The sequence below is a fragment of the Cetorhinus maximus genome, unplaced genomic scaffold (genome assembly GCF_964194155.1).
Source record: "Cetorhinus maximus unplaced genomic scaffold, sCetMax3.hap1.1 HAP1_SCAFFOLD_522, whole genome shotgun sequence".
Taxonomy (NCBI): Eukaryota; Metazoa; Chordata; class Chondrichthyes; order Lamniformes; family Cetorhinidae; genus Cetorhinus; species Cetorhinus maximus.
The window spans coordinates 18,798-31,382 of NW_027596464.1; the positions used below are offsets into that span (position 1 = coordinate 18,798).

General features: G+C 39.6%; 1 gene segment (V, D, J or C); it reads right to left on the reverse strand.

Annotated features, from left to right (window-relative positions):
* Positions 1 to 235: 235 nt before the first annotated feature.
* On the reverse strand, positions 236 to 12,341 carry LOC144673954 (Ig heavy chain C region-like). The segment is given in 5 exon segments: positions 236 to 692; positions 1,185 to 1,490; positions 5,125 to 5,436; positions 6,375 to 6,674; positions 12,300 to 12,341. Coding segments are annotated over 5 exon segments (1,329 nt in total).
* Positions 12,342 to 12,585: the final 244 nt, after the last annotated feature.

Below are 12,585 nucleotides of genomic sequence, written 5' to 3' on the forward strand. Positions count from 1 at the left end.
TGTGGGAAATGGGACATTGTCAGAATTCACCTCAGCGAGGGGCAAGTTGGTGAAGTAACTTTGCAGAATTCTGTAATGGATGAGAATTATTCTGTCTCTAACCCAGAGTGTATCTGAGCTGGGGGCACTGATTGTACAAGACTCGGGTCTGAGATCTGTAAATTCCCGACATCAACTAAACAGGTCCAACATTAGCAAAACTGGAAAACACAATTAATTAAGTGGCTGTGTATTTAATTCATAATTGGAGGAAAATACTTTATTATTTCTACTAGCGTAAGAAATCTAAGCGATAGATTCTCATTGACATGAATTAACGGTGTCCATCAGTGCAAGGGAAATGTTCACAAAACTCGGTTTACCGCTGGATTTATCAACCGTTCTGTTGATGATCTTCAAGGGAATCGCTTCATGTCCCACCACACAGGAGTAAGAAGCGCCGCTGGCCCACTCCTCCGCTGCAATGGATAACAGGCTGTACATGAAGAAGGAGTTATTGCCGTTCTCCGCCATCACCTCGGTGTTCTTGTAGTTCCCCGGATTCACCGGCTTGTCATTGATGGTCCACTTTACGAAGATCTCTCGGGGGGAGAAACCTCTCACTAAGCAGCTGAGGGAGATGAATCTCTGAGCGGAGACATCTTCAGCCGGGGGCAGGAGGACAGAGACGGATGGTTCCCGCGGATATTTAGCTGCAAAAAATTTACAATAAATGTCAAAAAAAAAACTGGAGAATTCCAGAGAAAATGACACCGGTGGTTAGATTGTGAGAGAAATGTTTTGTTTTGACTTTTCAAGATCTCCATTTTCCACTTTAGGGTCTGACCGGCTTTCTAGCTCGGAGCAGATGTGGATGCAATCATTTACACTGAGAATATGAGGGATTGGATTGGAAAGTTTCATCAGTAACAGGCCATTCGGCGGAACGGTTCTGTGCTGGTGTCTAAACTGTACACCAAGCTCCTCCCACCTTATATCATCAAACCCTGCAGTACAGTTTCTTGTTCATTCACCTACTTATGAATTTACTGCTGGAATGCTTCATGTACGGGCCTAGGGATTTTAGTTAGTGGAATTACCAATCAGACTAGCTCATTAATGCACTGTACACTAATTATTGGTTCTTAAACTTACACTGGGAATTTGCACACTAGCTCACTTATTGATTCATTCTCACCACTTACGTTCTTCCTTGTGGATGGAATTTCTTAAAGGAGTCGGCAGATCCTGATGGCTCACCACGCAGTAGAACTCAGCCCCACTCAGCCAGGCTTGTGTTGAGATATTCAGGTGGCTGACCACGCTGTTAGGATCCTTTCCCGGCTGGACAGCAATCTCTGATTTCAAAGGCTTCTGCTCTTGTGTCCAATTCACGAGGACTCCATAAGGGGCGTTACTCACAATGCAGGTTAAGGTCACTGTCGCCTCCAGTAAGACCTGTTCTATTGGCGGCGGCTGTAGAGTAATTACGGGATCGGTGCAGTCGGAAACTGTGAAGCAGAAATGAATGTCAACCAAAACATCATCTTCAGAATCAGAAACCCAGTATTCAGCTTTCACTCTCACGGCGGGAATATTTATTTGACCTCTCCCTGCCATGTAAAGGCCATCATTATTTGAAGGTCAGTGACTTGCAATAATTCCGGGAGACTCCATAACATTCCATGTGTATTTCCAGCCAGAACCACTGGGACTGGATAAACCAAATGCCGGTCCAACAATGTGAATAAATTCAGGTACAATTGTTTTATAGACAGATTATCACACGTCCCGAAATCAAGGAATCAGTGAATGATAGAATGCTCACAGCACAGGAAGAGACCATTCAGCCCTCTATGTCTCTCTGTAAGGATAATGTGCGCCTTAACCCCATTTATCCTCCCCGTTCTGTCACGTGCGATAACATTTTCAAAAAAACAATGTTAATCTCTTTTTTTGAAATGTCAATTGATTCCCAGCCTCAGAAAATCTTGGGGAAAAGGAAAGTGATAATATTTCACAGTGTGAGGAAAATGTTGTCAAAATCGCCTTCCTCAGGATTTTCCTATCCCTAATTTGGAGGACTAAACATTTCTCCCCTTTTCCAATTTCATTAATTAACCGAAACACCGCAAATCGATCACTCATTAGACTTTTGTACTCAAAGGATTGCAGCCGAGACGATGCAAACTGCTATCAGCGCTGCTCAATCTGAAAACAGCAGCAGAAATAAAGTGCACATCTTTGTCGGAATTGAAGTCGTGGGCAATTACCAGTAAAGGCCTGCAGACATCGATCCTACTCACAATGTGATCAATCAATTTCGGATAAAATTAAAACCAATGACTCCTCACTCACTGTCCAACTTTTGAACAAAATGTCACCGTGTTTTGTGAGTTTATGGAATCCTGATCATCGGGGGATTCTGATTCAGAAAGAACATGGGTTCAATCCCCACTCCAGATGTTTGAACACAAGTGTAGCTGATACCAGAAATGTAGTTCTGATCGAGTACTGTATTGTGAGAGGTACCGACTTCAACATCAACTGTTAGGGCCCGGGACTGCCTGCTTTGTCAGTGTGACATCACATTTCCCCAAATTCTCCCAAGTTTTGCGTCGTCCACAAACATTTAAACTGTCCCCTGTAAACCAAGATCTAGATCATTTATATATATAAATATTTACCCACTTAGCTATTGTCCCTTTAATTCCATGATCTATAACTTTCCTCACAGGTCTGTTGTGTGTTGTATCGAAAGCCTTTTGGAAGTCCATATAGACCACATCAACGGCCTTGCCCTCATTAACCATCTTTGTTAACTCTTGAAAAAACTCCAGAAAGCTAGTTATACAGGATTTTCCTTTAATAAATCCATGATGACTCTTCCTAATCAATCTACATTATCCCATATGATATTAATTCCATCCGGAATAATTGTTTCCAGAAGTTTCCACACCACCGATGTTAAACTGACTCGTCTGTAATTGCAGGGCAGACTTTTATAAACTTTGTTGAACAAGAGCGTAATATTTGCAATTCTCCAGTCCTCCAGCACCTCCCCCAAATGCAGGGAACGCTGAAAAATTATTGTCAGTGTCTCTGCAATTTCCACTCCCACTTCCCTCAGTTCTATTGGACGCATCTCACCCGGTCCCGGTGCCTTATCAACTTTAAGTGCCAACAGCTGATGCAATTCCTCCTCCTTATCAATTTTAAACCCTTCTAGTGACTGAGTTTCCTCCTCTGTCACCATGGCCTGGGCAACATCTACCTCGTAGGTAAAGACAGCTGCAAAGTATTCATTTAACACCTCAGCCATGCCTCTTGCCTCTATGTGTAAATCTCCTTTTTGATCCCTAATCGGCCTATTCCTCCTCTTACAACCCTTTTACCATTCATATGCTTATGGAATACTTTGGGATTTCCTTTTATGTTAGCTGTCAGTCTTTTTTCATTATCCCTCTTTGCTTCTCGTATTTTCTTTTACACATCCCTTCTGAACCTTCTGCATTCAGCTTGGTTCTCAAATGTATTTGCTACCCGGCATCTGCTGTAAGCACATTTTTTCTTCCTTAACTTAATTTCTATCCCCATTGCCATCCAGTGAGCTCTGGATTGGCTTCTCCTGCCCTTCCCCTTTGAGAAAACATACTTTGACTGTGCCGAAACCATCTCACCTTTGAAGTTTGCCGATTGTTCAGCTACTGTTTTTCCCACCAACCTTTGGTTCCAGTCTATCAGGCCCAGCCCCATTCTTGCCCCATTGAAGTCCGCTGTCTGCAAGTTGACTATTCTTACCCTGGATTGATCAATGTGATTTTCCACCGTCATCCTTAACCTTATGATACAATGATCACTGTCCCCTAAATGCTCCCCTCCTGTCAATTTATTTACTTGGCCCACCTCAATCCCAAGAACGATGTCAGGCAGTGCCTCCTTTCTTCTTGCACTGGACACACACAGCTGTAGGAAATTCTCCAGAGTATAATCTAGGAATGCTGCTCCCTCACTGCCCCTTACGGTACCACTATCCCAGTATATATTCGGGTAATGAACCCCTCCCCCCTCCATTATAACTACTCGATGATGTTTAAACCTCTCTGTTATTTCCATGCTCCTCTCTATCTTCCCACTGGCTATTCCGGTGTACACATTACACCCAGCAATGTAATTGCACCCTTCTTATTCCTTTGCACCAGCCAAATTGGCACTGTCCTTGAATCGCCTGACACATTTTTTTCTCCAGTATTGCAATATTCTCCTTAACCAAAAACGCCACGACCACCCCACCCCGTTTCTATGCCCTCTCCTGTCTTTTCTGAACATCTTGTAACCAGTAATATTTAACACCCAATTCTGCCTTTCATTAAGCTTACCGTTATCTCAGTTATCGCCCTAACATCATAATCCCACAAGGCAATCTATGCCTGTAACTCCCAAATTTTATTAACTGTACTCCGTGCATTCACATACATGCAGTGCAACACTGATTTAGGCTTCATTGCATGCTCCCTTCTCCTGACTCCATCTATTAACTGACTATACCCTCTTTTAGTGTTAGCTGCCTCTCCGAGAATTGAATTACCCTGGTATTACTCTCTGACATTCTCCCGTTGTTCCCAAGCGCCTCCTGAGTTACTTTGAACCATCCCCAGCAGCAAAACCAATAATGTTATTTAGTTCTAAAATCCAAATATTGCTGGAAACCTGAAAACAAATGTGAAGAAAACGTTCGAAATGCTTAGCTAAAGTGTGTCTGTTTGCTGGACAACATGTGTCCCTCAACATACAGAATGAAATCAATTAATAAATAAATAAATCCAGTCAGCATCATGTCCCAGTTTACAGGAAACTGTTGTACAGCAAATCGCTGCTGAATATTCTGCTTTACGACAATGAGCACATTTTCACGGTCATTCATTGGCTGCTAAGTGTTTTAGGACAATCTGATGCTGGTAAAGATGCTGTGTAAGTGATAAGATTACTTCAGTGTGTTTTTGTTTCGTTTGAAAGGAAATGCAAGCGGACAAATTGGCAAATGGGAGACATTCTCTGAATTTTAATCATTCCAAAATAATTCTTGGCTTGGAAAGAGATTGGCACCAAGAATTGCACTGAAATTTCTCGGGTTGTGTCTCTTACCATCAGGTTTGGTGATGTTTCGGCTTTGAGTGACCCCTTTATGAGTGACCAGGCAGGTATAGAGCGTGTGACTGAACCAGTCACCAGCAGGGACTGTCAGCCGACTGGTCGCTGAGAAGTTCCCGTTCACTTCAAAGCCGGGAGAGGTGACGAAGCCCGAGTCCATGGCCTGTCCATTCTTCATCCACTTCACGTTGATTGAATTTGGACTGAAATCAACGATTGAACAGACGATGATTGCAAATCTGCTGCTTGTGATTTCATCACTGGGGCTCACGGTGAGGAGAACAGTTGGATGATGCACCACAATATCTGCAAGAAAATTCATATTATTTGGAATTAATTTTGCTTCAAACCAAACAATTAAAAACTGTAAAACTATTTACATAAAATCCACAGGACAGAACCAGGCCAGCCGGCCCCATAGTTCAATGCTGGAGTTTAGGATCCACAAGAACTTCCTCTCGCTCTACTTCATCTTGCAGTGTAAAAACCACCTCCTTTACAATCTCCCTCATGTATCTATTAAGATTCCCCTGAACAGGGTCTCAGTAACGTCTCACCTACAAGGAGTCCCACAGTCTGCTCATCCTTGGTGTACAGAAGATTCAGATTCGCCAATTGTTTATTTTTAGCATTCTGTTGTAAACATGAGCTCTAATTCTTGTCTAATCTATTAAATTATTTCAGTAGTATGGGGACCTTTATTCGGTCACACCACAGATTTTTATTTTGTCGAGAATAGACCACCAGCCTATTCGCTGTTACTTGACGGGTGTAATCTATCAGCTCAGGTATTGTCCTTGTAAGTAGTTTAGCTGCTAGTGCAACGTCCCTGTATCATTCTCCTTACGTGGAAACCAGAACTACATACAGTATACTCGGTGTGATATGGAGGGGATAATTGCACACAGTACACCTATTGTGATGTGGAGACCTTAATTATACACAGTACACTACATTGTGATGTGGAGAACAAAACTGTCCACAGTACAATAACTGTGATGCGGAGACCAGAGTTGTCCATATCACACTAAGTGTGATGTGGAGGCCAGAACTCTACACAATCCACTAAGTGTGATGTGGTATCCACAATACACTAAGTGTGATATGGGCACCTGAACTATACACAATACTCTCACTCCATTCTAACCCATGTGATGCAGAATTTAAACAGAACTCATTTGCTGACCACATTCACCCTTCACCCAGCCCCGGCACTGCCGCCCTTTGCATCCCACAACACGAACCTGGCATTTCCTTCAGCCAGACCGAGTCGCTCCGTCGAACCTCGCAGTAGATTTTGCTGCTTCCAACCTCTGATTCGGTGATGGTTAACTGGCTGCTCAGGGTGTGAGTCCCCTTCTTGTTCAGCACTGATGGGAAAGTCTTCAATCCAGCTGTGATCGTCTCTTGATCTTTCTTCCAGGAAACGCTGGTGATTTCGGGGGAGTAGTCCGCAGCCAAACAGCCGTAGGTCACGGAGCCGGCAGTGTTTGCTTGTTCACAGGAGGAGAGCAGAGCGTAGAGGGTGGGATCAGACGGTGTCGCTGGGAATGAAGAGTCAATTGAACAAGTTAAACATTTGTTTCGTGCTTATGAAATAGGCAACTTGTTCGAAGTTTAATATTGGTATAATTAATTTCCAAAATACTCTGATCATAAACTGCATTTAGGAGTTGATATGCCCGATGGGACACGCCCCCATGATGGCCAGTCTTGTACACAGGATGAGGCACAAGTCGGAAAAGGGAAATACTGCACATGACACCACATAATTACGAGTTAAATAAGGGATATTGTAACCTGGGCATCCTCCAGCCCTTGATCCTCTGTTGAGGAAAACATCAATCATTCCTCAAACACTTTCACTTTAGATCCTTCCACTTTATTTCCACTGAGCTCTCGCTTAAAGTATTTTAATATAACCTCTTATCAGCAGCAAATGACTATTTTAATGCAGCAACATTTAGCTATCTCTGGGCCAGGATGGCCGATTATCTTCCACGAAGGACATCAGTGGGCCAGAGGGGTTTTTACACTAATCTATTCTAGTTTCATGTTCAACATGTTGTTGTTTTCAGGGGATAAACTTGGATGATGCTTGGCAGCATTTGCTCTAAAGATTATGTAACTCCGACCGGTGGATCGACTAGCTTCATTACTTACAGACAAACTTTTAGCACTTTTATAAAGCATGACCCAGAGTTGTTCAATGAGACTATTTGATAGCATGGACGGTTGGCTTTCGGCCAATCACAATTCAGAATTAACTCTCCAAAGCTGTCAATGCTCAATGTGTGTACAAATAATCCATTAGTATCAGCTATTTTGGTTAGATAAACAGATAGATAGATACATAGGTAGATAGATAAATAGAGAGTTAAAGAGATCGGTAGATAGATAAATAGACAAACAGATAGATAGATAGATCGTTCGATCGATAGAGATAGAGAAAGAGAGAGAGACAGGCAGATAAACAGATGGATAGATAGATAGATAGATAGATAGATAGATAGATAGATAGATAGATAGATAGATAGATAGATAGATAGATAGATAGATAGATAGATAGATAGATAGATAGATAGATAGATAGATAGATAGATAGATAGATAGATAGATAGATAGATAGATAGATAGATAGATAGATAGATAGATAGATAGATAGATAGATAGATAGATAGATAGATAGATAGATAGATAGATAGATAGATAGATAGATAGACAGATAGATAGACAGATAGACAGATAGACAGACAGACAGACAGACAGACAGACAGACAGACAGACAGACAGACAGACAGACAGACAGACAGACAGACAGACAGACAGACAGACAGACAGACAGATCGATATATGGATCTTTGCATCGATGGATGGAAAAATGGATGCCTGAATAGATACATGTTCAGAAAAAGGCGTTTCATCTACACTGCACAATCAAATGTTCACAGTTCACAGACTGTACTGATTAGATACAAGAGAGAAGAACATTGAAGTTCCACATCAAATTCACAGCTCTAGTAAAGCCCTTAGAACAACAGTAAAACTGCCTCTATGATAGTTCATCAAATGTCCTTAGGGCAGTTGGAATCAGGTTGTGCATTGAGTTAAGTTAAATTCGTATTTGTCCAGCTTTCATTCCCACCGTAGTTTGCATTAGACAAGGAGTAAGGCGCCATACTGTCCATTTAAGCTGCACAATTTATTTTCAGATTCGATCATATCGCAGAAGGTAACGTAACAGTCACTTCATTTAACTGTCCTGAAATTGATCTTTAGATCAGGACAATCTGATTCAAATATTATCTGTTATTGAAAATGTTTAGTCACCATTCCTTCATCAGAAACTTGGCTTTTTTTTAGAATGAAATGTGCTTTAAATTAATGATCTGCTGCTTCATTGGAGGAATTAAGGCATTTAATTTTACATACCTAATTCGGAGCACTCACGCCCAATGTGTTTGATACTGGTTAAAGTTCCTTGAACATTGACATTGCCAACACTCACATGTCAGATACAGAACAGGTGAATTATACTAAAACTCTCTTTGCACAGTCCTGTGAAACGCTGTACTTCAGGAATAGTAATGGTGGGATGCATTCTAAAACGCCCTCTATTCCGCATTGTTAGTTAAAACTTGCGCTTAGACTGGACCATCAACAAACCACAGGCTCTGATACAGCAAACACTGAACAGGAAAAATATCTTTCTACACTTTGCATTCCTTCTGAATTCCACAAACTGGGATACTGATCTTATTTCTGAGACACCTTGTCAAACTTAAGAACAGACTTGCACCTTCCTCGGAGATACAAACTTCTTATATAATGGTTCGAAATTAATTCCCTGAAATACAGGAGAATGAACCAGAAAGTTCACAAACAGCCAGCAGGCTTCTGATTCTCGCACAGTGACCACGCACATAGAAACAGAACAGACATAAACAATGCAAAAATCATTCTATTAAAGATAGATTTCTCCAGTATCCATTAATCCGTTTGAATAGATTAAAACTTCTGTAAATTTATGAGCACGTCACTTCTTTGAAATGAAGCTGATTCTAAATTGAAAAACTCCCTTTGACGGGCCGCAATATCTCCCTGTCTGTGTGCAGTTTTCACAACAGCCTTAGAGTTAGTTTGGCTGAGAACAGGTTCATCAAAATAATTTACATTCATGGTAATTTATGTCTATAACAGGGACATTGTAACAGAACAAGAATTTAACAAATCGGGAGATAATTACACTGAAATCCGATTATTCACTGACATAATTTCAGAATTATGTGTAAGCATTGAAACTGCTGAGGCAATACACGAAGGTAATTAATTAAATTGTACAAAAACATCCAAAGGAGCTGAAGGCAGCTGAGTAAGAAACATGTTGCTTTCCAAGTTAACTGAAAACAATTTTTAAAATTCTCCAACGATGAGTTTTACCTTTAATCCTGGACTCAGCGCAGCACATTTGAGAGATTTTTTTGTCATGAATTTGCACTGATCTTAGATTCTATTTTCACATTGTTGATATTTTACCCTATTATGCCAAGTTAGTTAATAATTTTATTCTTCTTCTGATTTGTCTCTTGTTAATAATCTGCTTAATTAAATTAAGGTGACATTTCTTAAATTAAACAAATAATGAGATACACATTCGGACAAATATATTATATTACTTTTGATAAATTAAGATGATCAAAAATTTATAAGAATGTGCTCCTATAACTACACCCGTGTAAGCTTTTCTTGTTTGTAACTATGTTGGCAAGACATAAAAGCTCTTCTGTTCTAAACGTGTATTTCACATGATAGAATTATAAGTGGGCAGCTGAACATTGTTCAAACACTATCCTGGTACTCAAATCGGTAATAAAAAAATGGATTGCAATATCCTCTAGTCACTAAAGCAGGACTCCGGAGTTTAAATATCATCCCACATTTCAACAGCATTTTTATTTTTAACAATTAATGTAGCCCTGGCAGTTTGTCGCCATTTTCGGAGCCTCCCCTAGATAATAATACAGCCAAGTTTCGATATACCATTCCCGTAATCCACATAATGCACGTAAATGAGTTTTAAATATATAATGAACATAAAATGCTGCGGATGCTGGGAATCTGATATAAAAACGGAAAATGCTGGCAAAACTCAGCACGTCTGGCAGCATCAGTGGAGAGAGAAAGAGAGTTAACGCTTCGAATCGGTATGACTCTTCTTCAGATCTCTGCTTCTCCATGGACAGATGCTGCCAGTCCTGCTGAGTATTTTTTTCAGCAATTTCTGTTTAAATATATAATGCTACTTATTGAAATTAAGATCCACAACCATCAATGCAGAACTGAGAGATAACAATTCCACTGCATCACCTGAGACACTGAAACTCCACGAGCAAAAAGAACAACGATTTTAATGAGAATTAAAGGTAGCTTCCATTTAATTCAACCCGTATAATCACACAGCTTTGCAAGATTGGTTGTTGTTCTTCAATTCAGAAGTTACATTTATAATTAAGCCAACCTGCTTTAATTGCAATGTTTGTCCATCTCCAGCCTTATGCATTCTGAACTTTCTCTGAATTTGATTAGAATTATTGAGCAATTCATTAATTGCAAACTGTTTAAGATTGGCTTAATGATAATGGTCTAAAATTGAAGGAACAACGCTGTTTGGCTGCACAGCAAAGATTCAGCAACCCAGCAGATATATTAAATTAGCTAGCTGCAATTTACAAAACGCATTTAATATTGATAATTAATTAGCACCTTTCAACTTGCGTAAAACAGGGAGGAACCAATTAATTTAAAATCCCTGTTTGAACTAAACACTGCAGTGCGATCAGTGTGTATTATATTAAAAAAAAACAATGGAAATTGCTGGAACCTCTGCATTTGTCCGCCTGCTATTAATTGTGCTGCGTTTTGCAGCAGAGTTGTGGATAGCACAAATTATCTGCTAAATGTCTATCAATACTATTTTTTATTGTTGTAATCTTGGGAAATATTGCCGCATTATAGCCGTTTGAGTTATATTCATTTAACTCCCCATCACAGTTCAAATTCGCTGGTTATGCACTTTAACATTGCAGTGTTACTTCAAGCATTAGGTAGGAGTATCGGATGCAAAATATTAATTGTTAAATCTGCAATTAGCACTAAAATAAAAATGCATCAATATATCTATCAATATTGATTTAAAAGCCTGCCTGCTTTGTAGCTATAACCCTCTTTCATAATGGTTTAATCAGATGTGATCGACATTACATGTTTTAGAATCACAAAACAGGTCCATGAGCTTTAACTGTTCAAAGTAACCCAGGCCCATACTCTCCTCAGCACTTAACATGAAATCACAACACCGAGGGACTGAATCCAACAACTGCTTAATTACCTAAGTCGTTTCAGCAGAGTCAGGTGCAACATTTCAAATAAACTTCAATACATCGCACCGAAGTTGCCTTTCATTGAATAAGTCATTTATTGAAATAAACAGAAATATGAAACAATAGCAGAAGAATTATATTTCGATGGATCGTGTTTAATGCATTATGTTGATTTTCACGGTATATTTTAGTAATATCGGGCGATATTACTGCATTTTAATGTTTCAAGTTGTTTTCATTTAAACCAGACCCTGGCAGGAAATTTGTTAACTCTGTTGTTCTTAGTTATGGTAGCATTTCACTTATTTAAGATGAACATTCGTCAACAATATATTGATATTTTTCAGCGCAGTTAACACAAATAAACATGATAAACATTTATTTTAAAACCCATAGTTTAATATGACATTTTTGACTTTGATAGCACTCGGTTTCCTGTCTACAATGTTATTTCCAACACTTCTAAACACAATATTTTCAGTCGATTAGAAAACTTGCATGGTAGAAACACCAAACTTGTTTAACAAAACTCATGTATTAAAATAAGCCAGGCACAAATCCTCATCAGCAGATAAAAGGCAAATCACTCAAACAAGACCTAAAAACCCCCAGAGCATTTTTTTTTTGCCGAGAAGCAGGAGCATTGTTCAATCCCTTTGCAGCATAATTAAATGAAATATTGAAAACACAGAATGCAAAGTTTCGGTTAACACATTAATGACTAAAATAAACAGAAATGTGAAACAATGAAGCAAATCCAACAGCACAGAATGAAGGCATGTTTCTTACCTGCAGTCACCGTCACCATGGTCCCTTGTCCCCAGTAGTCAGGATAGTCACAGTGTTACACTCGCTGGTCTGGGTCACACAATAACCAGTTCTGCACACAAGGGGAGAAATTCAATATTAATTTAAATGTTACAAACGGAGAGGCAAAGTAAAATCATGACCGACTTTATCAAAAAAGTAAAATTGTGAAATATTTTTTAACACTTTATAAATTACACTGTTTTATTTGTATTTCACAGAGTAACTGATGATCATGCATTGAAATCAACAACCAATTATTTAATAA